Here is a 21,276-nt window from a genome sequence, read left to right as displayed (position 1 = left end):
CTAATTTTCGTTTATTAAATGGCTAGAATCTTCAATACTGATAATTAGAATATTCAGAGCAAACTTGAGTTCTACTAATTTCATCGGGTGAGCTTAGAATTTCTTTTGATACATTTTATAAAAAAATTCAAAAGACTTTAATGGGGGGGGTTTCATGGTTGGCGGAGGAGCGGAATCGGCCCTTTTTTCGGACGGAGTGGCGGAATTTGGCGAAAATTTAGACGGAATTACGGAAATTGGGTTCTCTGACGGAGACGGAAAATTAGACAATTTTAGTGCGGAAAAACGGTATTTAGCAAAAAAATTGGCGGAATTTCGGAATTAGTAAAAGATTTTCAAAATTTGCGGAATTTTCGACAAAAATATTGAATTTCAAAGGAATTTTCGGTGACGGAATTTTGGTTCAATTTAAGACGGTGTGACGGAAATTGGAGAAAAAATTGGCGGAATTACGGAATCGGGTACCCCCTGAAACCCCCCCCTTTAATGACCAATTACCGACACATTCAACTCCTGTTATTCTTTATACCTCCATGGTAATAGCGGAGCTGGATGGAGGACGAAATTCCTTAGCGGCTTGCTTCTTTGTCTTTTTTATTGTAAACTGTTCATAATAGAAATCCATCTGTGTCCCCTTGAGTGTTCTGTTTTTATAAGAAAAATGAAGCAGACAAAGTATTCATGCAGTACATATTCATTCATGCACATATTTTGCTATGATGTTCCCGCTTTTCATCAAAATAATATTTGCAGAAGATACCCCAAAAGCTTTTTTGTAAATGAAATCTAATTTTATCAGCGTGTGTTATGAATTTGAGAAGCTTTCATGATTCCTCTTTAAAAATTTCGGATGTAAATATTTTGACAAATATTGTTTCCATTGACTTGAATTTTTTTCAATAACTAGATATACCGCTATCTGAAAATATCAGTTAGAAAGTGAGGCATCGTGTGGTGTAGAGCGGTATTTCAAATGAAAAAGTGCTATTTATAATCTTACAGAAAAAACTTCTTATAACTTTACTAAATGTTTTACAGACCCTCTTGATGATTAAAAGTTTTTAATCGTGAAGGATAAATGCAGCAGAAAAATCATTGGCTAACAGGAAATCCAAATTTCACGAGTTTGTAACTAAACAACTTATGTTGTTTTTAACACTTTCCGTCACGAACACAAACAGAATAAGAACATCGAACCAATTCTGAAATGGAAAGTTATATCGACCACGCCCAACCTTACAAAAATGGCAGCAAATCATGTGATCTATGCCTTACGGAAAAATTCCACATTACCGAGTTTATGTATGTGTGTTTTTCAGCGACGGAGACGGTAAGGTTCTAATTTGGCTAGATCCTAACCAGCTGGGGACGACGGTAAATCAGCATTTTTACCGTCCTCAAAAGTGCAAATACATAAACTCGCTATTATTTCATCAAAGGATAACTTTTAAATAAACGATCCGAATTAATTTCTACGTGTCTCCATGTGACCAAGTATTTATTAAAAAAACTTCAAAGAGGTCCCACCAGACCCTTGAAAATTCTACAGCTTTACTACCTTTGTCTTTTTTATCTTTTAACGATTTTTTAATAATCCTCCATCACATGTTTTATCACTTTTTAATGAACCAGAATTTTTTCTTGTACATAAATTTCTTTTCAACACTGTTTTTAGCCCCCGGGGGGGGTACTAGGGTTGGCGAATGAGGGGTATGTGCGGGTCCGTCCGAAAACCGACCCTTAGAGAGACTGATTTTTGCTGAAAAGGTGACCCTTAGAGAGACTTTTTGAAATTTTTTTTTCGATTTTTGAAAAAAGTCAAAACCCTTAGAGAAACTTTATTACAATTTTTTCTCTGGAAACCAAACAATTTGCTAAAAATCCTGAATTTTTCGACCTTTAGAGAGACTGATTGAAAACTTTCTGATTTTTCCGACCCTTAGAGAGACTTTGAAAGGTGAAAAAACCGACCCTTACCGTCCACACATACCCATCATCCATTTTTGCCCAAGTACCCCCCCCCCCCCCCGGGTTTTAGTCACATCTGATGATTGTACGCAAGTGCAAGAAACTTTTAGTTATGTTTTTAACATTTTGATTTTTTTACCTAGAAATCAATATCTTTTGAAGTTATCTTCAAGATCTGCAGGCTTAGTTTGAAGTTTACTTTATTTTATTATGAAGTTATCACTCTCGATTGTGAGCTCAACCCCGACCTTGGACGCAGTCCTGCAGTTTTAAATTCAATTCATTTCAATATTATAAAGAAATGAAGCTCTTTTGAAGTTTTGTACAATACGTGCAGACTCAGTCTGAAGATTCCTTCCTTAAATTATGATATCATCGCTATTTGAGTGTGAGTTCAACCCCGACCTTGGACGCAGTCCTGCAGTTTTAAATTCAATTCATTTCAATATTATCAAAAGATCAACATCTTTTCAATATTTCTTTAAGATATACAGGCTTAGTCAGAAGGTTCCTTCAATTATGATATCATCGCTTTAAAATACCGTTTTCCGGTCTTTTTTTTCTTCAAATCCCGTGATACTAAAAAAAGGGCCAATCCTGTCACACCGTAAACGTGCAACCTTGTACGACGGTGCATTTTCTTGAAAAACGTTTTCAGTCGTTTTGTCCATTTTAAGGCAACAAAATGATCAGATGGGGTCAGATTTTCAAAATTTTACACCCTTACCTTATAGCAGTGTCACCTCCTCTCACTTTATCTCCTTTTGACATTTTGGTAAAATTTAAACACATTTTTATATAATTTGTGACGATGAGAACGTGATATTTCTGATTCTAATTAACTTTCACTTTCGTTTTTCGATTTGCTATTGAACCCAGTCTTTTCCACGAACTGAAGTTTTCTAATTTAAAAATGGTAGTCGGAAAAGCGCAACAGACATCAGACAGGATCCCAACAGACATGTGTTCAAAATGTTAGAAAACAACTTATATACTCTTGAATTTACTTGTACCGTAACTTTTTAGGTAAGATCCATTTCAAATAAATTTCTATTTCTTAACATGAAATTTCCATTATTCCATTATTTATTAAATTTCTGTCAGTCTGTCTGTTTCTACTTATATCCACAACGCCCAAAGTGAGTAACTTAATGATGTGTGCTCCATCCCAGTCTGGAAAGGAGCGGAGGGAGATGTTACACCGGAGCTGCGCCAACTTAACTGGAAAAAGTTGAAGGTAGCAGATCTCAAAAAAGCACGAGCTGCAATTTCCAGACTGGGCTCCATCGTGCTGATGACTGCCGATATCTTCTCTTTAAGGAGGGAAAGTTGAAAATTTTACCAAAATTTAGCTCATGAAAGTGGTCATTCATATTTACAAATATTTACAAATTTCTGCAGTAAGATTCTTGCCACTTTTCCTGAATCTTTCCACAATTTTTCCTGGGATAACCGGCATGGTATGAGATTGGATGGAAAGGGTTTGTTTTCTAAAACTAAAGGTGTGGAGGTGTGTTTACTCACAAAACTTCCTAACTTTCTTTCAATTACCCGGAGTCCTGGTCTTTTTCCTGTCTTTTTGCAAAGGAATCTTACAGTAGTGTGGAAATAGGAATATTATAATATTTAGTTTTAGAAAACAAACCCTTTCCATCCAATCTCATACCATGCCGGTTATCCCAGGAAAAATAAACAGAAATAAACAGAAATAAACAGAACCCTTTTACTCCTCTAGATGTAGAATCCATCTATAAACTTGAATGTTGTATATAACCTTTAGGATAAAACATAAAACAGCTCCTAAAATCTTAAACGACCTTTTCATTGACCCTAAACATCAAACAGGTACTAGAATCCAAAAAAATGCATTGTTCACCTTACACTATGATCAAGCAAAGTCTCCTATAGACCTTTTTTCAAAGAGGGCGTCCTGTTGAATAATTATGTAGTCCAGCCATAAAAACAATGATAGAGCCGTGCATAATTACTGTATCATGCATATTGTAATAATTATCCACGGTTTTATCATTGTCTTTCTGCTGGACTACATAATTATTCAACAGGGTGCCCTCTTTGAAAAAAGGTCTATTCGTTTCTACGGTCCTCAATGCTGGAACCAAAACTGTTTACCTTTTAGCACTTTGACAAGCCATTCCACTTTCTTTTCCAAACTTAAGTTAAAACTTGTCAGCTAAATCTGCTATTTCCACCACTTCCATCATCCAAAAATAAATTCCTTGCTGCTGCCAAAGCAACTAATAAAATAATTATGTATATATCTATTCTTTCCTCCATTTCTACTCATTTCTATTTTTCTCTTCTTATAGTTTTTATTTCTTAGATTTTTAACATTATATATATCATTATAGTTTTTATTTCCAACCGACCTTGTAAACCCTTAGGGTTATTTCGTGTTAGGAATTTTTAAATGTACATAACCTCGTAAAACAAAAATAAACTTGAAACTTGAACTTGACAGTATATATATTTTTTGGTTTAGACAGTATTTTTTCAATAAAATATCTTGCTCAAAAGTTCATTCAATACTCACCTACCCTTTAAGATATGGTAGGATAGTTGATTTTTGGCATTTTTCATAATAATGTAGCCTTATTTTTCTCCTCTTAGCCGTAACCAGGCTGTAACAAAGCTATTTTACAAGGAACAAGCCAGTCTGGAAAGGAGGGAAATGTTACGCCAGAGCTGCGCCAACTTAACTGGAGTTTGGAGTTGAAGGCAGCAGATCTCAAACCTTTGTGTTTTCAGTTTGAGTCAAGCCACGCTACCTTGGTACAGACCGCTGCTTGCACGTCGGTACAACAGCTTCGACTCTAACTGCAAAAACTCACATCTGCTTTGTCGCTGTCTTTCACACGTCATGTCGTGAACTCGACTGCTTCGATGCTGTCTATCAAACTTCACGTTGTCAACCTCAACTGAGCTTCATTAGTAAGGCTCAGTTCACACTTTAACTTTGTTTTGGGAAGTGCTCAACTCAACTGCTTTGACGCTGTCTGTCAAACGTCACCTCATCAACTCAACTGATTCGACGCTGTCTATCAAACGTCACATTGTCAACCTCAACGAGCTTCGTTGGTAAGGCTTTTTTCACACTTTTACTTTGTTTTGTGAAGTGTTCAACTCAACTGCTTTGACACTGTCCGTCAAACGTCACGTCGTCAACTCAACTGCTTCGACGCTGTCTGTCAAACGTCACGTCGTCAACTCAACTGCTTTGACGCTTCTATCAAAAGTCACGTCGTCAACTCAACTGCTTTGACGCTGTCTATCAACGTCACGTCGTCAACCTCAACTGAGCTTCATTAGTAAGGCTCAGTTCACACTTTAACTTTGTTTTGTGAAGTGCTCAACTCAACTGCTTCGACGCTGTTTATCCATCATCAACCTCAACTGAGCTTTGTTGGTAAGGCTCTGTTCACACTTTCAACTTCGAGCTGTCAAGTCAACAACTGGAAACAATCTGGTGTTTTCAGTTTTTTAGTTACCTTGGTGCAGACCGATGCTTGCACGTTGGTACAACCGCTTTGACTCTAGCTGTCAAGTCAACACGTCAACCAGAGCGCTTGTTGGTTAGGCTTTATTCACACTTTCAACTTTGAGCTGTCAAGTCAACAACTGGAAACAATCTGGTGTTTTCAGTTCGAGTCAAGCTTACGTTACCTTGGTACAGACCGCTGCTTGCACGTCGGTGCAACTGCTTTGACTCTAGCTGTCAAGTCAACACATCAACAGAGAGCTTGTTGGTTAAGCTCCATTTACACTTTCAACTTCAAGCTGTCAAGTCAACAACTGGAAACAATCTGGTGTTTTCAATTTGAGTCAAGCTTACGTTACCTTGGTGCAGACCGCTGCTTGCACGTCGGTACAACCGCTTTGACTCTAGCTGTCAAGTCAACATGCTTATTGGTTAGGCTCTATTCACACTTTCAACTTTGAGCTGTCAATTCATTGTCGCTGACAAAATCAACTGCTCACATTCAACCACCAAACCAAACGATGTCTGTCACTAGTGAAGCTGGAGACCAGATTTCTGTGGATCTGAAGATAGCCAGACTTCGCAGAAAACGAGGAGGAAAGAAAGGCTCAATAACCAAACGAATCAACTTGAGCGAGGAAATCATGAAGATGAATGGCAGTCGTACCAGAATTCGCTCATTGTACGACTCTATGATTGACTCAGATTGACTACTTGGGAAATTCCTCCGAATGGACAAAGCACAAAAGGAAATCACCAAGGAGCTTGAAAATTTGACTCCAATCACAACACAACCAGCAAGAACACTAAACGTATCTGCACCAGGATTTCAATCCAATCCAACATTGCCACTGACAACTATAGTTAATCCATTCGTGACTACCATAGCTCCTACTTGCACAACATTTTCCAATGCATTCGACAAATCAACGTATGTTCAACCACAACGTAGTAGAGTGGATCCATCACTCCATCACCATTCCAGATTATCAGCACCCCAAAAGAACATGCAGCAAAGGATATAGTACCGAAGAATCAAACAATTATAGATCACTCATCTATACCAATCAACTCTAACAATGTCAATTCATGGATAGATGAGCTCGACGTCAACAAACCACCGTATCAACTTGCCACATGGTTCGTACAGCAAGGTCTGCCAAGGATCAGAATACCATGGTTTGATGGCACTCCATCAAGCTACGTAGAATTCGTAACCAGTTTTAGAGATCTTGTCCACAACCAAGGATATTTGACCACGCTTCAGAAATGCATTTATCTACATCAAGCTGTACGAGGGGAAGTCAAGAGGTCGATCCAAGGCTTCAGAAATGACCATGAAGGCTACGTCCTCGCACTCAGAAGAATAAAGTACATGTTTGGTCAACGATCAAGAATTGCAGAGTCCGTCATCAGAAAGATTTTCAACTACAAACCGATTGGCAACAGAGATGAAACTTCGCTCACTGAGTTCTACTACACATTAATTACCGGTGACGCTTGGTGACGCTACATTATTGTCTTACCCCGAGAAGATCCTGTGAATCAAATCTCACCCACTTGGAAGCCTGGCTTCAAGAAAGGATTCTTGCATCCAAAGACTCTTATCTACCAAGAAAGAATGATGATAGAAAGGATCACAGGGACCATAAAGGTCAAAGAGATTCAAGAAATGGACAAGGACAGGGGAAGCAAAATCAATCACAAGACAATGGCCATCGATCAAATTGGTCTGGCAAAATTGGGGATGGAAAAGGAACAGGGCAGCAAGGAACAAAAACAAAATCCAAAGACAACAAGTCAAGCAACAAATGCTACTTATGCAAGGATGAGTATCAAATTCAACCAGAACGCTTTGAAATGGCAAAGAAATTGAATCTTTGCTACAACTGCTTGAAGAAGGATCATTTTACTTCAAAATGCAAATCAAAGAACAATTGTTTCAATGCTGGCTGCGATGAACGTCATCATACCAGGCTACATGAATACTTCACTGAACATGTAAAAGAATCGTTCTCAGGAAACACTCAAGTTGTTGAACCATCTGGTACAGTGTATCCGTCTGTCGTTCCGGTAAAGCTTCAAGGACTGGATTCTTCGTCTATCACTACCTGCGTACTTTTGGACACAGGTAGTCAAAGCACAGTCAGAGATGACGTTGCCAAGAAACTCAAACTGAAGAAAAAAGACAAGAAGATCACCATAACAACAATCAATGACATTGGAACAAAAACTAAAGTCAAAGAAACGTCAATGCGTATCGAAAACAGATGATGGAATTGGCGTCAACATTGACCACTGCTATATTGTGCCAAAATCAAGCTTCCATATGCCAAAGCAGCAATATCCTTCAACAATGATGAAAAAGATTAAGGAGGAGAAAGGCATAACTACACATTGCTCTTTATGAAGAAATTGGAATTCTCATAGGATCAAACGTTCCATCCGTCCACATACCCTTGGAAGTCAAGGAAGGAGAAAATTCCGAACCACTGGCTATTAAAATAATCTTTGGATGGACTTTATTCGGTGCCAGTGGACAACCAGAGATGGTATCAATGAACAGAATTGTTATCAAACCAGAAGCTGATCTCCATCACTGTGTACAAAGAATATGGGATCAAGACTTTATTCCAAACCCATCAGACCGTGACGAAGCCCTATCAATAGAGGATAAACTGTGCCACGAAAGGCTAGAATCAGAAACTGTTCTCGCTGATGGAAAGTATCAAGTACCAATACCAATGGAAGAAAGGAGTAACACTTTCAAACAACCGTACTGTGACCGAGAAAATATTCCACCAACTTCAAAACAAGCTGAGAAGAGAACCAAACCTTTGAAAGCTTTACGACCAAAGTATGACTAAATATGTTGAGATTGGTTATGCAAGAAAGATGATGTCAGAAGAGGCAGCTGCCGAACACCCAAGAACTTGGTACCTACCACATTATGGCATCTTCAACCCAAACAAACCAGGAAAAATTCGTCTTGTGTTTGATGCAGCTGCAAAGTTTCAAGGAATAAGATTGAACGATGCTCTATACACTGGACCAGACCTGCTTAACAATATGCTTGGAGTACTGATGAGATTCAGAACACACCGCTTTGCATTTTCCGCAGACATTGAAGGGATGTTCAATCAAGTGAAAGTCAACAAAGAGGACACATAATCATTGAGGTTCCTTTGGAAAGAAGATATTGATTCACCTGATCAACCGGACACATATCAAATGTTGGTTCATATTATGGGTGCCACATGCTCACCAACATGTGCCAATTATGCTCTATAAAGATGTGCAAGGGATCACTTAGAAGACTTCGACCCAAGCACAATTGAAACAATCTTACGATCGTTCTATGTGGATGACCTATTAAAATCTACAGAAAACATCGAAACTGGTTAACAACTTATCAAAGAAGTTATTGACATCATGAAGCTGGGCGGAAATCGCAAAACAAAGTTCGTTAGCAACGACCTAGAACTACTCAAGAACGTACCAGAAGAATTGATATCACCTTTAGTAAATATTCAGATGGAAGATGGACAAAATCATTCTACTAAAGCACTTGGCATCACTTGGAATACCAAAGAACATGTGCTAACATTCCTGCCAAACATTGTGAACGCTTCTTCAACCAAGAGGGGATTCCTTAGCGTTGTTAGCTCGTCACTGTATGACCCACTGGGTTTTCTTTCACCTTTCACCACTACTGCAAAGATGATACTACAAGATGTATGGAAAGATGGCACAAATTGGGATGAATCAGTCAACAACGAAATTCAAATAAAGCGGAACAGATGGCAGTCTGGCCTATCCACTATCGACATGTTCAAGTTGGAGAGATGCTACAACATTCCAATATCATCCAAGATTCAACTACATATCTTTGGCGATGCATCAGAAAACGCTTATGGTGCAGTTGCTTATCTCGGAACAACCACAGAACCGATCAACGTTAGCTTTGTATCAGCCAAAGGAAGAGTTACACCAACAAACCAAGTTCCTCTACCAAGATTGGAATTGAGTGCCGCAACAATTCTGCCGTGATCTGACAAAAGGAAGTAACCTTCAATTTTCTGAAATTCATATTTTTGCAAAAATCAACTCCTAAGAGTCCAGCTTGTGTTTTCCAGTAGTTGATTTCTAGTAAAAGACTTCTTTTTATCAATTCTTTTTGGACTAAAGTTTCATTTTATTTTCTGACAAAAGGAAGTAAGTCACTTACTTCTTTTTATATCCTGAAAAATGAAAATTGCTCGCAATATTTTGCAGTTTATGTTCTGACAAAAAGAAGTAACTTTAAAATTTTTAGCTTGAAAGAGCTGAGTATAGTAAAACTTGAGTAGATTTTTCCAAAATCAAGATGTTAAAGGGGAAGTTAAGTGATTTTTAAGGTATATGTTTTTTCCCTGAAAACCAATCCTAACATTATAGAATTCACGAAAATCTCAACTTCAATGTCTAAACATCGATATATCTTTCATAAACACATACTCTTTTAGACGCAAAAACCGGTGTTTAAAAGACCCCCTTTTTGTTTAAAATTTCTTCTAATCTCTCTTTCGTGTGACGTCATTTGCTCCAGAAAGAATCTTTTTTAAACGATTTTGTAGTAGAAAAGAGCTGTATCATAACTGATCAAAACTTTTTTCAACCCCTGATTTTTTCAATATTTCATTACTTGATGTTTTATACGGTCTAACCATACTAGGCCCATACTAGAATCCAAAAACCTTGTTTTTTTCAATAGAAATTCAATGGTAGCCACAATATCTAGGCATGTGAAAGAATCTTTGTGTTTTTAGTAAGGTCCAGTAAGCTTAGTAATTTTTGGACTTCTTTCCATGTGAAGAGGCGGTAAGTAAAGTTATAGTTATGAAACACGAAAGACAAGAGATATAAAAATTGTATTTAGACCATTCCTCGCTCCTTAAAGAGAAAAATGTTGTTAAATAATTCTTATTTCATGATAAGTCAACGTTAGTGAGTTAAAGTCTAGAACTTGTTTTTACCAGTAGGTTTTTCTAAAGGCTAGCTAATCCAATGGGAAATTGAAGTCTGAAAGCAACTGGGTTAAATATATATTTTTCTAAATTCTAGGAGAAGTAAAGGAAGGAGAATCTTCTAGGGAACCTTCGAATCTCGCACAGTAAAGTCAAAGTCAAAATAAGAGACTTTTAAATGGGATATGTTAATTCTTTTTTTTTCTCGATGGAATCAGTCGTTTTCAGCCACAAAATTCAAGTGGAATTAGCGATTTACCCAATCGGGATGAGGACTATTCATGGACACATTTTCCTCTGGAGAGCCGTAAGCTTTTTCCGCATCTACAAATCTAGCATTTACGGTTGCTTCATCAAACTAAAATTATCACAAAAGGTCAAGGACTTACAAATCTTGTAGCGAGAAAGAATGAGAAAGTATAGGATCGAAGAAACGTGAAGAAATCTTGAAAAAAACGAATAAATGTCTAGCCAGGTCTAGCAGAATCTCTTTACAAAACACTGTTTATCAGTACAGATTTTGTTTAAAAGAAAAATTTCTGTTCGTCTTTTGGAGGAAATTACGTCAGAACAGATGCTCGTGCCATTCCTCTTTAAAAAACGCGTTCTCTTTAAAAACTCACTTTTATTGCAAAAAAGAGGGAGCTATATCTCGTATAGTCTAGCATGCTAGACGACTTAACTCAGTAAAAAATAGGAAGTAGAAAACTTGACAGGAGCATCAATATAGTCGTCTAGAATATTTTGTGCACAACAAACTTTTCATAAAAATTCTCTTTTTTCATGTTTTTGGATAACATTTTCAGGGGGTCTTGTTGGTTTGTTTTGGTTTGTTGTTTTTTTCTTCCACTTAGAAACTCTCATTGGCTGAAATTTTTATTTGTTTATATATTTTTTTGTATATGATTGTTTTCTCACCCCGCAGAAATCTGCGGGCCCTGCTGGAACTCCCGTAAGCTACGGAAACCACCTTAGCCCAGTCGTTTATTTTAACCATATCCCGACATAAAAATTTCCCGCTTCCAACAAAAACGTTATAAACGACTGGATTCCCAGTCTATATCTCGTAGAAAAAAGTGTTTCGCACGATTAAAAAGTAACCTGAGGCACAAGATATTGTCATATAATGATGATAACAGCAAAAAATGGGTATCCTAGAAATTACTTAACTTCCCCTTTAAACTCTTTTTAACTCCTTCCTTTTAAAATATTATACTATTCTAGGGTTTGGTCTTTCACAATCAGCAAAAGTTTTGATCTTAAAACGATACCATTAATCTTGAATAAGGTCAACTCGTTTATGCAATTATCTCAAAATAAGAAAAATGCAGTTACTTCCTTTTGTCAGATCACGGCAGAATTGCAGTACGATTATACAGATTAATCATCAAAGAAATTGACTTGCAAATCGAGGACAGTCATTTTTGGAGTGACTCGACACTGACCCTCCAATACATTACAAATGAAAGGAATCGTTTCAAGACCTTCGTAGCAAACAGAAGACTCCTCTTTTGGCATAACCTACACAATGGCATCACGTTAATGGTGAAGAAAATCCTGGTGACATTACCAAAAGAGGAGTCTTTAGCGTAGAAGAACTACTTCAGGGAGACAAAAAACGAAGTTAGCTCAAAGGACCATCATTCTTGATGGCAGACGAATCAACTTGGAAGGACAATAAGATTGAAGAAATTGACCCTGGTGATACTGAAATCAGAAAAGCCTTCATTTCAATGATTAGACAGAACAATTCAACCTGGTTATCTTACACAGATTACTCAAACTTTAACAAGATTGTATACGTTACAATGGCTTGGGTTCTTCGTTATATCCGTAACCTTCGAGCAGAAGCTAAATGGAAACGTGAGAATTCCAAGAAGAGACGAGACAAAGGAAAACCATACCTAACACCAGAAGAAATCAAAGCTGCAACAATTATCGTCATCAAGGATGTTCAGCTATCAGAATTCGATGAAGAAATCGATGACCTTACAAAGAAACAGGAAGTTGAAAAGGAGAGCAAACTCTATCAATTCAAACCATTCCTGGACAAAAATGGTATCTTGAGAATCGGTGGTAGACTCGAGAATGCCTCTGTCTCATTTGAAGCAAGACATCAAATTGTTATCCCCAAAGGACATGTTGCATCACTCATTGCTGAGAAATATCACAAAGAGAATGGTCACAGTGGTGTAAATCAACCCTTATCTGAAGTTAGACAGAAATATTGGATATTATGTGAAGGACAAGTAATCAAAACAGTTATCGAAACGTGCATGGAATGTCAAAGATTTAAAAACAAACCTGAGATTCCAATGATGGCTGATTTACCTGCCAGCAGAATGCAACTCAACCAACCACCATTCACCAACACTGTGGATCTTTCTGGACCAATCCTCGTTAATCAAGGTCGCAAACGTCTGAAGCGCTGGGTGTCACTATTTACATGCATGACAGTCCATCTTGAAGTTGTAGAAAGTATGGAAACTGACGATTTTTTAAACGCACTCCAACGCTTCATCAGCCGCAGACAGAAACCAAGGAAGCTGCTCTTGGATTGTGGCTCTTTAAAGGTGCGGTAAACGAGCTTAAAGAAGAACTAAAGAAATTGAACCAACACAAAATTGGGGAATTTTGTTCACTCAGGGTGATTGAATGGCAATTCAACCCTCCATCGGCGCCACACATGGGTGGAGCCTGGGAAGGACTAGTTTGAACCGTCAAAACAAGCATGAAATTCACCCTGAAGAATCTAATATTAACCGAATTTCAACTTATGACATTCATAACTGAGGTGGAAAATATCGTGAACAGTCGTCCACTAACTCCAATCAGTGAAGATCCTAAAGACTTAGAGGCACTAACACCGAACCACCTGCTAAAAGGATTCAACGCAGAAGTCCTACTCAATACAGACAAAGATTTGGACATAACAAAATGCTATCGCAAACGATGGAAGCACATTCAAATGTGCTTAGAACACTTTTGGAGTAGATGGAGATCTGAATATATCCCAACACTGACAACAAGAGGCAAATGGGTCGAAGAAAGGAGAAACCTGCAAGTTGATGATATGGTCCTCCTGCACACGGATGCACCAAGAGAACAATGACCATTTGGTATCATTGTAGAAACAATACCCGGACGAGACAATCGAATTCGAATGGCGTATGTAAAGACGAATGCTGGTACATACTTCCGACCCGCTTCGAAGATTTACAGACTTGAACTTTCCAACGTTCGTTAAGGGGAGGGGTATATTGTAAACCATGTTGTGTTATTACTGACTTCGATGCACGCTCCACCAAAAGAGCTTTTCTTTGTGTTTAATTGCTGCTGAACTGACGTCATTATTCCCAAATGACATGCGGAATTAATTTTGTTTACATTTTAAAATGAATAGTTTATTCGATATACGTATTAATTCCCAAATGACTTATAAGAATTTGTTTGTAATTTATCTAGTCATTAGGGATTTCTACCTTATCTAGATATCCCTCCTCTTTCTTTTGTATGATTGTATTCCCTAATGACATTGTTGGATATTTTGACATGTTGATATGCTATAAAAGCTGTGGAAATTTTCATTTAATCTGAGAAGGTTGTGAGGGTAGCTCACGCCACATTTTGAAATGGTTTTTTAACAGAATCCTGAAGCATTTGCCTATTGTATGTCAAAAGCAGCATTAGATCAATACACAAGAACAACAGCTTTGGAGCTTGCATCACACCAAGTCAGATGTAATGCTGTCAACCCTGGAGTAACCGACATTCATAAGAGAGCTGGGAAGGAAGGTAGATACAGACATGATTGATTAAAAGATCATACTAGAGTCTACTTCTAACTGAACTTTGCTTTCTGATGAATCTGATGGGGCTGAGTCAAGTGAAGTAGACTAGAGGATATTACTATCTTGGAATTTTTCACTTTTGTTTTCAAAAATTTATATAAAAACAATGAAATATTCTAAACCCCAGTTTATGAAACTATGATAAATACATAAAAAAGTACCTCCCAAATTCAAAAAAATGATTCCTATTTATCAATAATTCTATTCCTACAATTTCGTCTGATTTCACCCTCTTGAAAGTGACAATAAGTTTAACTAATTTTCAGCTATTTCTTTCTTCATCACTTTTAGTTCATAAACCATCGTGAAGAAACACATCGTTTTGATCGTGTAGGAACTGTTGAAGAAGTAGCATCGGTCATTGCGTTCCTGGCTTCAGATAGTGCTTCGTTCATCACTGGTGCTACCATTCCTGTGGATGGTGGAAGACAGCTCTTGTGTCCAAGATAAGGGTTTTAAATTTCTTTGGAAAATTGACATCAGGGTTAACCTTCTGAGTGAATCCAAGGGTTATATCACTCCATATACATCATATATATCATACAGTTTTGTCTACTGGCATAGTTGAGTCTTTAGTAAAATTTTCATATTTTTCTGTTTTAAAATGAATTTTTTTATATTTTTTGGTAAAATGTCACAAATTTGGTTTAGTTAAAGTCTTGATGGGTCTTTTCCGTCAAAAAGATGGATAGAAAGAAGATCTTTTTAACAATCTTGTTATGGGTTGGCGGGTCTGGTGTTTTTCAATATTGACTCCCATCTGTTAATGTGGCTCACATGCCAAGTGAATGTACCTTCGCCTGTTAAAAGATATTGGGTTTGGCCTCGCGATGAACACTGCTGTCCTAGTGTCGTTGTACTTTCAAAGCTTACGCCATGACTCTTATCTGTAGAGTCCTGATGCTTGGCTTGGCAGTGATTCCTACTTCCTTTGGGTAGAACCATTTCGAGAGATCAGAGAGCATATGTCTATTGCCATAGTATCGCAGTGCAAAGTAGATTACAAATATTACTTATCCATATTTTGGGGTTACAGTATGATTCTTTCAAAAATTGACTTTTTTCATTTTTTAATATTTTTCCAATATAAAAAAGGTCTTTCTTTTTGTTTAGGTCAAAAAATATTTTAAAATGTCATTTGACTTGAATGGAAAAGTTGCTTTGATCACAGGTAGAGACCAAATTTTGTTTTATTCTTTTTCATTCGTAAAATTTCTTTTCCCCACCAGAATTCTTTAATCATTACAACAAAAATATTCATTTTGTCCAAAATAATAATTTGAAGAAACCTGAAGAAACGTGGAAATTGGTACTCTATAATTTGACTTTTCTGGCAAATACTTTTTACATATTTCTTGGGATTTTTGACTAATTTTGTAAAAATATGGCTTGATTTCTTTGATTTAAGGAGAAAACTTGAAAACCACTAGTCAACTTGCGAAAGTTGGCATCTCTAGGGAATATGTATTAATAATTTGGTTTTTCATTATTTCCACCAGGAGCAAGCTCAGGTATTGGAAAAGGCACAGCTCTCTATTTTGCGAAGAATGGAGCCAGATTGGCCATCGCTGGAAGAAAGGAAGACAATTTAAAAGAAGTTGCGAAAGAATGTGAAGAAATTAATCCAAATAAAGAGAAGGTACGATAATTTTGGGAAATTGTCCATGAAGAAAAGAAGTAGTAAACGAATCTAATTTAATTACCATTGAAATATGCTGGTTTGCCAAGACAGGATCTCTAGGGAAATAATATTTTCATTATTTTGTCATGTAAAAAGAAATCCATGATATCAGACGGCTAGAACTTCTAAAAGTCTATATTTTACGTGTAGCTCTCTCAAGCTGAAACTTTAATATTTTTATTGTCAGGTGCTGACATTAGTTGGTGATTTAAGCAAAGAAGAAGATACTGAACGAACTTTCAAAGAAACTATCAACCACTTCAATCAATTAGATATTTTGGTAAGATTGAAAATATATGACGTTTTAAAGTGTCTTTTCTTTTTTAGACTGCAATAGTTATTCTTCTTCTTGCCATTTTTCAAACAATATTTAAGTTCTAACAAATTATATAACTGTTTATACCTGAAGATGAATATTAGATTCAAAATATATAATCAAAATTAAAAACTGCTGGTCAAATTTCATCGCAATTATATATTTACTGTTAAAAATATATTTAAGAACCCTATGTTATTTGAGAAAAGTGAATCAACAAATTTTTCAAAATCATTATGAAGAAAAAAAGAAGATCTTTTTATCCTATGTTGTTGAAAACTTTGATGCCTTCTGATATCAGCTATACAAGTTCTATTTTTTCTCATAAAATTATTGTATCAAAAGGTACTGTGTACAACCCCTAGAAAACCCTGTTTTTACTGTATTTTTTTTCTTCAACGGACCCCGGGGGTATTTGGGCAATAAGGAATACATGGATGTACCGCTGATCAGGGTACCTTTTTTCACCTCCATGAGTCCCAGGTAGGGTCGCAAAAACACCAAAATACAAAAATCAGTCCCACGTAGCGTAGGGTACCTTTTTGGGGGAATTTGGGAAAAAATGTTGAAACTTTTGAGAACATTTGGGAATGTCAGTCCCATTCAGAGTCACTTAAAAAAATGAGAGTCCCACGTAGGGTCCATTTTCTCCAGCTGCACAGCCCCGTCGATCAGCAAGGGAAGTACCCCCAGGCAACAGACACATACTGACATTATGTTATTTTCAGGTGAATTCTGCAGGAATAGTGATGAATGGTACAGCAGAGTCAACTCCTCTTCAAGATTACGATTTACAAATGAACATCAACGTCCGGTAGGAACAAACCAAACTCTCTATTCGGTTTTTGTTGAGTCTCTCTAAGGCCCCTCTTATCAATTATTTAAAAGGATGTATTACAAGTTTTCATTGAAATTTAGGTCATTTAGTTTGGATAGATAAAACATCAGTCACGTTGAATTTTTGGACCTACCCCGGTGGAGGTCCGTTCGTCTGTCCATCCGTTCGTTACCAACTTCTCTCGAGATTGGCTCATTAGTTTTTTCTTATTTTTTTGCACAAAGATGTGTAACTATAAACCCTTTAATGTGACGGAGCCCGATTTTCGAAAAAAAAAATTTTTTGGGCAAATTTGAAAAACGGGTTTTTTGGACTTTGTGAAAAATTGGATCATTAATTTTTTCAGATTTTTTGCATGAAAGTAGGGTACCATCATAGGTAAAAGATGGCTCAAGCTGATTTTTGCAAAAGAAATTTGTTGGCTCAAAAAACGCATGTTTATCTATAAGAATCACTATTAATAAGCATACATCAATGTTCTTAGTCAAATTACTCAATTTTTTATGAGATAGATGTGTTTTTTTTGCTCACGAGGGCTTACTTTTGAAGAATATGTGTGTTTAGACAGGAAATTTTGGTTGCTTGGCGTGGTTTTATAGAAAAACTGGCCAAATTCGATATTTTTTATAAGCATATTATCAATTACTTAGGTACTAGTATTTCTCGAGATTGGTTCTTTCATTCTTCATGTTTTTTCCACAAAGATGCATAACTATAAACCCTCGAATGTGACGGAGCCCGATTTTCGAAAAAAAAGTTTTTGGCAATTTTGGGCCAAAAAAAAGGGTTTTTTGGACTTTGTGAAAAATTGGATCTATACATCTTTATCTATAAGAATTACTATTAATAACATACATCAATTTTCTAAGCCAAATTACTCAATTTTTTTATGAGATATTTTTTTGCTCACGAAGTCTTGAATATGAAAGAATATTTCAACAGCATGAAATTTTGGTTTTTAAACGTTTTATTTATAAGAAACAAACGACTAATTTTAATAGATCATCACTATTTGTGTTCTGAATGATTGTTTAATGGTCACGTCACGATCAAATATAAATGTGTTAAATGCATAACCAGGTAGGTCCATAAAAGTATCGCTTGTTTTTATTCCTTTTAGATCTATCTTTCACCTGACAAAATTGGCAATTCCTCATTTAATAAAAGTTAAAGGTACCAAATCTTTGTTTTCAGGAGAATCTAAAGTGTTGATCTTTTGATGATCTTTATAGTTCACACCCACACATACACAACTTTGATGATCTTCCTTTCTTCTCAATACAGGAAATATTGTTAATGTATCAAGTATAACAGGATTGCGCTCGGTGAGTCAATCAAACTTTGTTGATTAACTCCTATAATTTCTATTTTTCACTTTCACGATCGATTCCCAATTAGTAAGAAACTTTTTGGACCTACCCCGGTGGAGGTCCTATAAATTAACCTTTGTCCGTTCGTTCGTCTGTTCGTCTGTTCGTCTGTTCGTTCGTTATTAGCTTTCCTCATGATTGGCTCGTTAGTTTTTTCTGATTTTTTGCACAAAGATGCATAACTATAAACCCTCGAATGTGATGGAGCCCGATTTTCCAAAAAAAATTTTGGGGGGCAAATTTGGGCCAAAAAACGGCTAAAAAACGGGTTTTTGGGACTTTGTGAAAAATTAGGTCGTTAATTTTTTCTGATTTTTTGCATGAAAGTAGGGTACCATCGTAGGTAAAAGATGGCTTAAGCGAGTTTTTGCAAAAAAATTTTGTTGGCTCAAAAAACGCATGTTTATCTATAAGAATCACTATTAATAAGCATACATGTTTTTTTTGCTCATGAGGCCTTACTTTTAAAGAATATATGTGTTTAGACATGAAATTTTGGTTGTTTGGCTTGTTTTTATAGAAAAATTGGCCAAATTCGATATTTTTTTATAAGCACACTATCAATTACTTAGGTATTAGCGTTTCTCGAGATTGGCTCTTTCATTCTTTATGATTTTTTGCACAAAGATGCATAACTATAAACCCTCGAATGTGACGGAGCCCGATTTTCAAAAAAAAAAAAATTTGGGCAAATTTGGGCCAAAAAACGGCTAAAAAACGGGTTTTTTGGACTTTGTGAAAAATTAGGTCGTTAATTTTTTCTGATTTTTTGCATGAAAGTAGGGTACCATCGTAGGTAAAAGATGGCCTAAAAAAATTTTGTTGGCTCAAAAACGCATGTTTATCTATAAGAATCACTATTAATAAGCATACATCAATGTTCTTAGTCAAATTATTCAATTTTTTTTATGAGATAGATGTTTTTTTGTTCATGAGGGCTTACTTTTGAAGAATATGTGTGTTTAGACATGAAATTTTGGTTGTTTGGCTTGTTTTTATAGAAAAACTGGCCAAATTCGATATTTTTTATAAGCACACTATCAATTACTTAGGTATTAGCGTTTCTCGAGATTGGCTCTTTCATTCTTTATGATTTTTTGCACAAAGATGCATAACTATAAACCCTCGAATGTGAGGGAGCTAGATTTTTGGAAAAAAAATTTTGGGGTAAATTTCAGCTAAAAAACGGATAAAAAAAGGGTTTTTTGGACTTTTTTTCTGACTTTTTGCATGAAAGTAGGTAAAAGATGGCTTCAGCAGATTTTCATAAAAAAAGAATTTTTCAGCTCAAAAAACGCATATTTATCTATAAGAATCACTGTAAGCATACATCAATGTTCTTAAAATTACTGAATTTTTTGAGGAGATGTTTTTTTGCGGAGATGTTTTTTTGCACTCGAAGTCTTGAATATGAAAGAATTCTTCAAGAGTATGAAAGTTTGGTTTCTAAACGTGTTTTTTTATAAGAAACAAACGACTAATTTTAATAGATCGTCACTATTTGTGTTCTGAATGATTGTTTAATGGTCACGCTTATGTAGATATCAATTATATATGTGGTAAATGCATAACCAGGTAGTTCCATAAAAGTATCACTTGTTTAATGAGATTTTTACCTAATACAAATTTTGTTACATTTTTAACAGTTCCCTGGCGTCTCAACATATTGCATGTCAAAAGCAGCCATTGATCAATACACAAGAACAACAGCTTTAGAGCTCGCACCACACCAAGTCAGATGTAATGCTGTCAACCCTGGAGTCATTGTAACAGAACTCCATAAGAGAGGTGGCATGTCTGATGAAGCTTATGAAAAGGTTTGTTGTAGAAAGCTGTGCGTAATCTGAACATATTGCAGGTCTTAAAAGGGATAGCCAGATGGATAATATCGGGCCTTTTAGATTTCAGATCTGGACCTGATTTAAATCTGTTCTCGACCTTCAGTGAGAAAATGATAGAGTTCTGACGTAAGAACCCAATTTTAGTGAACACAAAGTATCATATCAATCTCAAATTTGAAAAATAATTTAGTCAAAGAATTTTACCCAGAGCCAGGATGGATATCTCCGCGAATATCCAGAGGTATATGGATAAAAATGACCTCGTAATTTACAAATACTTTCTGGAACCTCTCATTCCACAAGTTATCAAAAATCGAATATCCATAATTCTTTATGACTGCTAGATTAAGTGATTTCTTTTTAGATTTGTATTCATTAGCAGGCAAAGTTTTCTTTTTTTAACCGTTTATTACTTTTTCAGTTTTTAGTGAAATGTCAATCAACACACGCATTGGGACGTGCTGGTAATGTTGATGAAGTAGCATCGGTCATTGCTTTCCTGGCTTCAGATAGTGCTTCCTTTGTCACTGGTGCTACCATTCCTGTGGATGGTGGAAGACATGCTATGTGCCCTAGATGAGATTTGAGGCTGAAATTGTATGGGGGTTTTGATAGAAATTGGTGTTTTTTGGGGAGGATCAACTTTTGCAAAATGAAAGTTTTTGTATTTTCATTTCCAGTAAAGATTTTGTAAAATTTATTTTTATAAGAGTGGATTTATGAATTTATTAGAAAACAAAGTAAGTACAATTTGCAAAAAGACTTCAAAGTCGAAAACTAAAGAGCTAAATTAGAATCACCAAGTAGTATTGTAAAAAGTGTAGCTATATAAACTTAAGAAGGGAGCAGAAATTTTGTTTTTTTTCGATTTAAGAATGGGGGGATAAGATAAAAGAAACACCCACATTT

At 36.1% G+C, this 21,276-nt stretch overlaps 4 protein-coding genes across 4 annotated transcripts; all 4 read left to right on the top strand.

The window, feature by feature from the left end:
• The first annotated feature begins 5,985 nt into the window (after positions 1-5,985).
• LOC136809527 (uncharacterized) lies at positions 5,986-8,331 on the top strand. Its single transcript, XM_067066066.1, has 4 exons — positions 5,986-6,127; positions 6,562-6,835; positions 7,081-7,721; positions 7,895-8,331. The coding sequence occupies exons 1-4, from the start codon at positions 5,986-5,988 to the stop codon at positions 8,329-8,331; spliced, it is 1,494 nt and encodes a 497-aa protein (XP_066922167.1).
• A 3,788-nt stretch (positions 8,332-12,119) lies between these two features.
• On the top strand, positions 12,120-13,052 carry LOC136809526 (uncharacterized). The gene has a single exon (XM_067066065.1). The coding sequence runs from the start codon at positions 12,120-12,122 to the stop codon at positions 13,050-13,052; it is 933 nt and encodes a 310-aa protein (XP_066922166.1).
• Positions 13,053-14,141: 1,089 nt separating this feature from the next.
• On the top strand, positions 14,142-14,771 carry LOC136809525 (3-oxoacyl-[acyl-carrier-protein] reductase FabG-like). The gene is made up of 2 exons (XM_067066064.1): positions 14,142-14,231; positions 14,613-14,771. Exons 1-2 carry the CDS (start codon positions 14,142-14,144, stop codon positions 14,769-14,771), a joined length of 249 nt encoding a protein of 82 aa, XP_066922165.1.
• LOC136809419 (3-oxoacyl-[acyl-carrier-protein] reductase FabG-like) lies at positions 14,613-21,127 on the top strand. Its single transcript, XM_067065948.1, has 8 exons — positions 14,613-15,492; positions 15,821-15,960; positions 16,190-16,282; positions 17,047-17,132; positions 18,277-18,329; positions 18,441-18,481; positions 20,173-20,343; positions 20,789-21,127. The coding sequence occupies exons 1-8, from the start codon at positions 15,453-15,455 to the stop codon at positions 20,945-20,947; spliced, it is 783 nt and encodes a 260-aa protein (XP_066922049.1). The 5' UTR covers positions 14,613-15,452; the 3' UTR covers positions 20,948-21,127.
• The last annotated feature ends 149 nt before the right edge of the window (positions 21,128-21,276 follow it).

This window comes from Clytia hemisphaerica, unplaced genomic scaffold (assembly GCF_902728285.1).
Source record: "Clytia hemisphaerica strain Z4C2 unplaced genomic scaffold, Clytia hemisphaerica genome assembly, whole genome shotgun sequence".
In the NCBI taxonomy this organism is placed as follows: domain Eukaryota; kingdom Metazoa; phylum Cnidaria; class Hydrozoa; order Leptothecata; family Clytiidae; genus Clytia; species Clytia hemisphaerica.
Note: the sequence above shows the minus strand (reverse complement) of the source record. Positions and strands in the feature narration are given on the sequence as shown.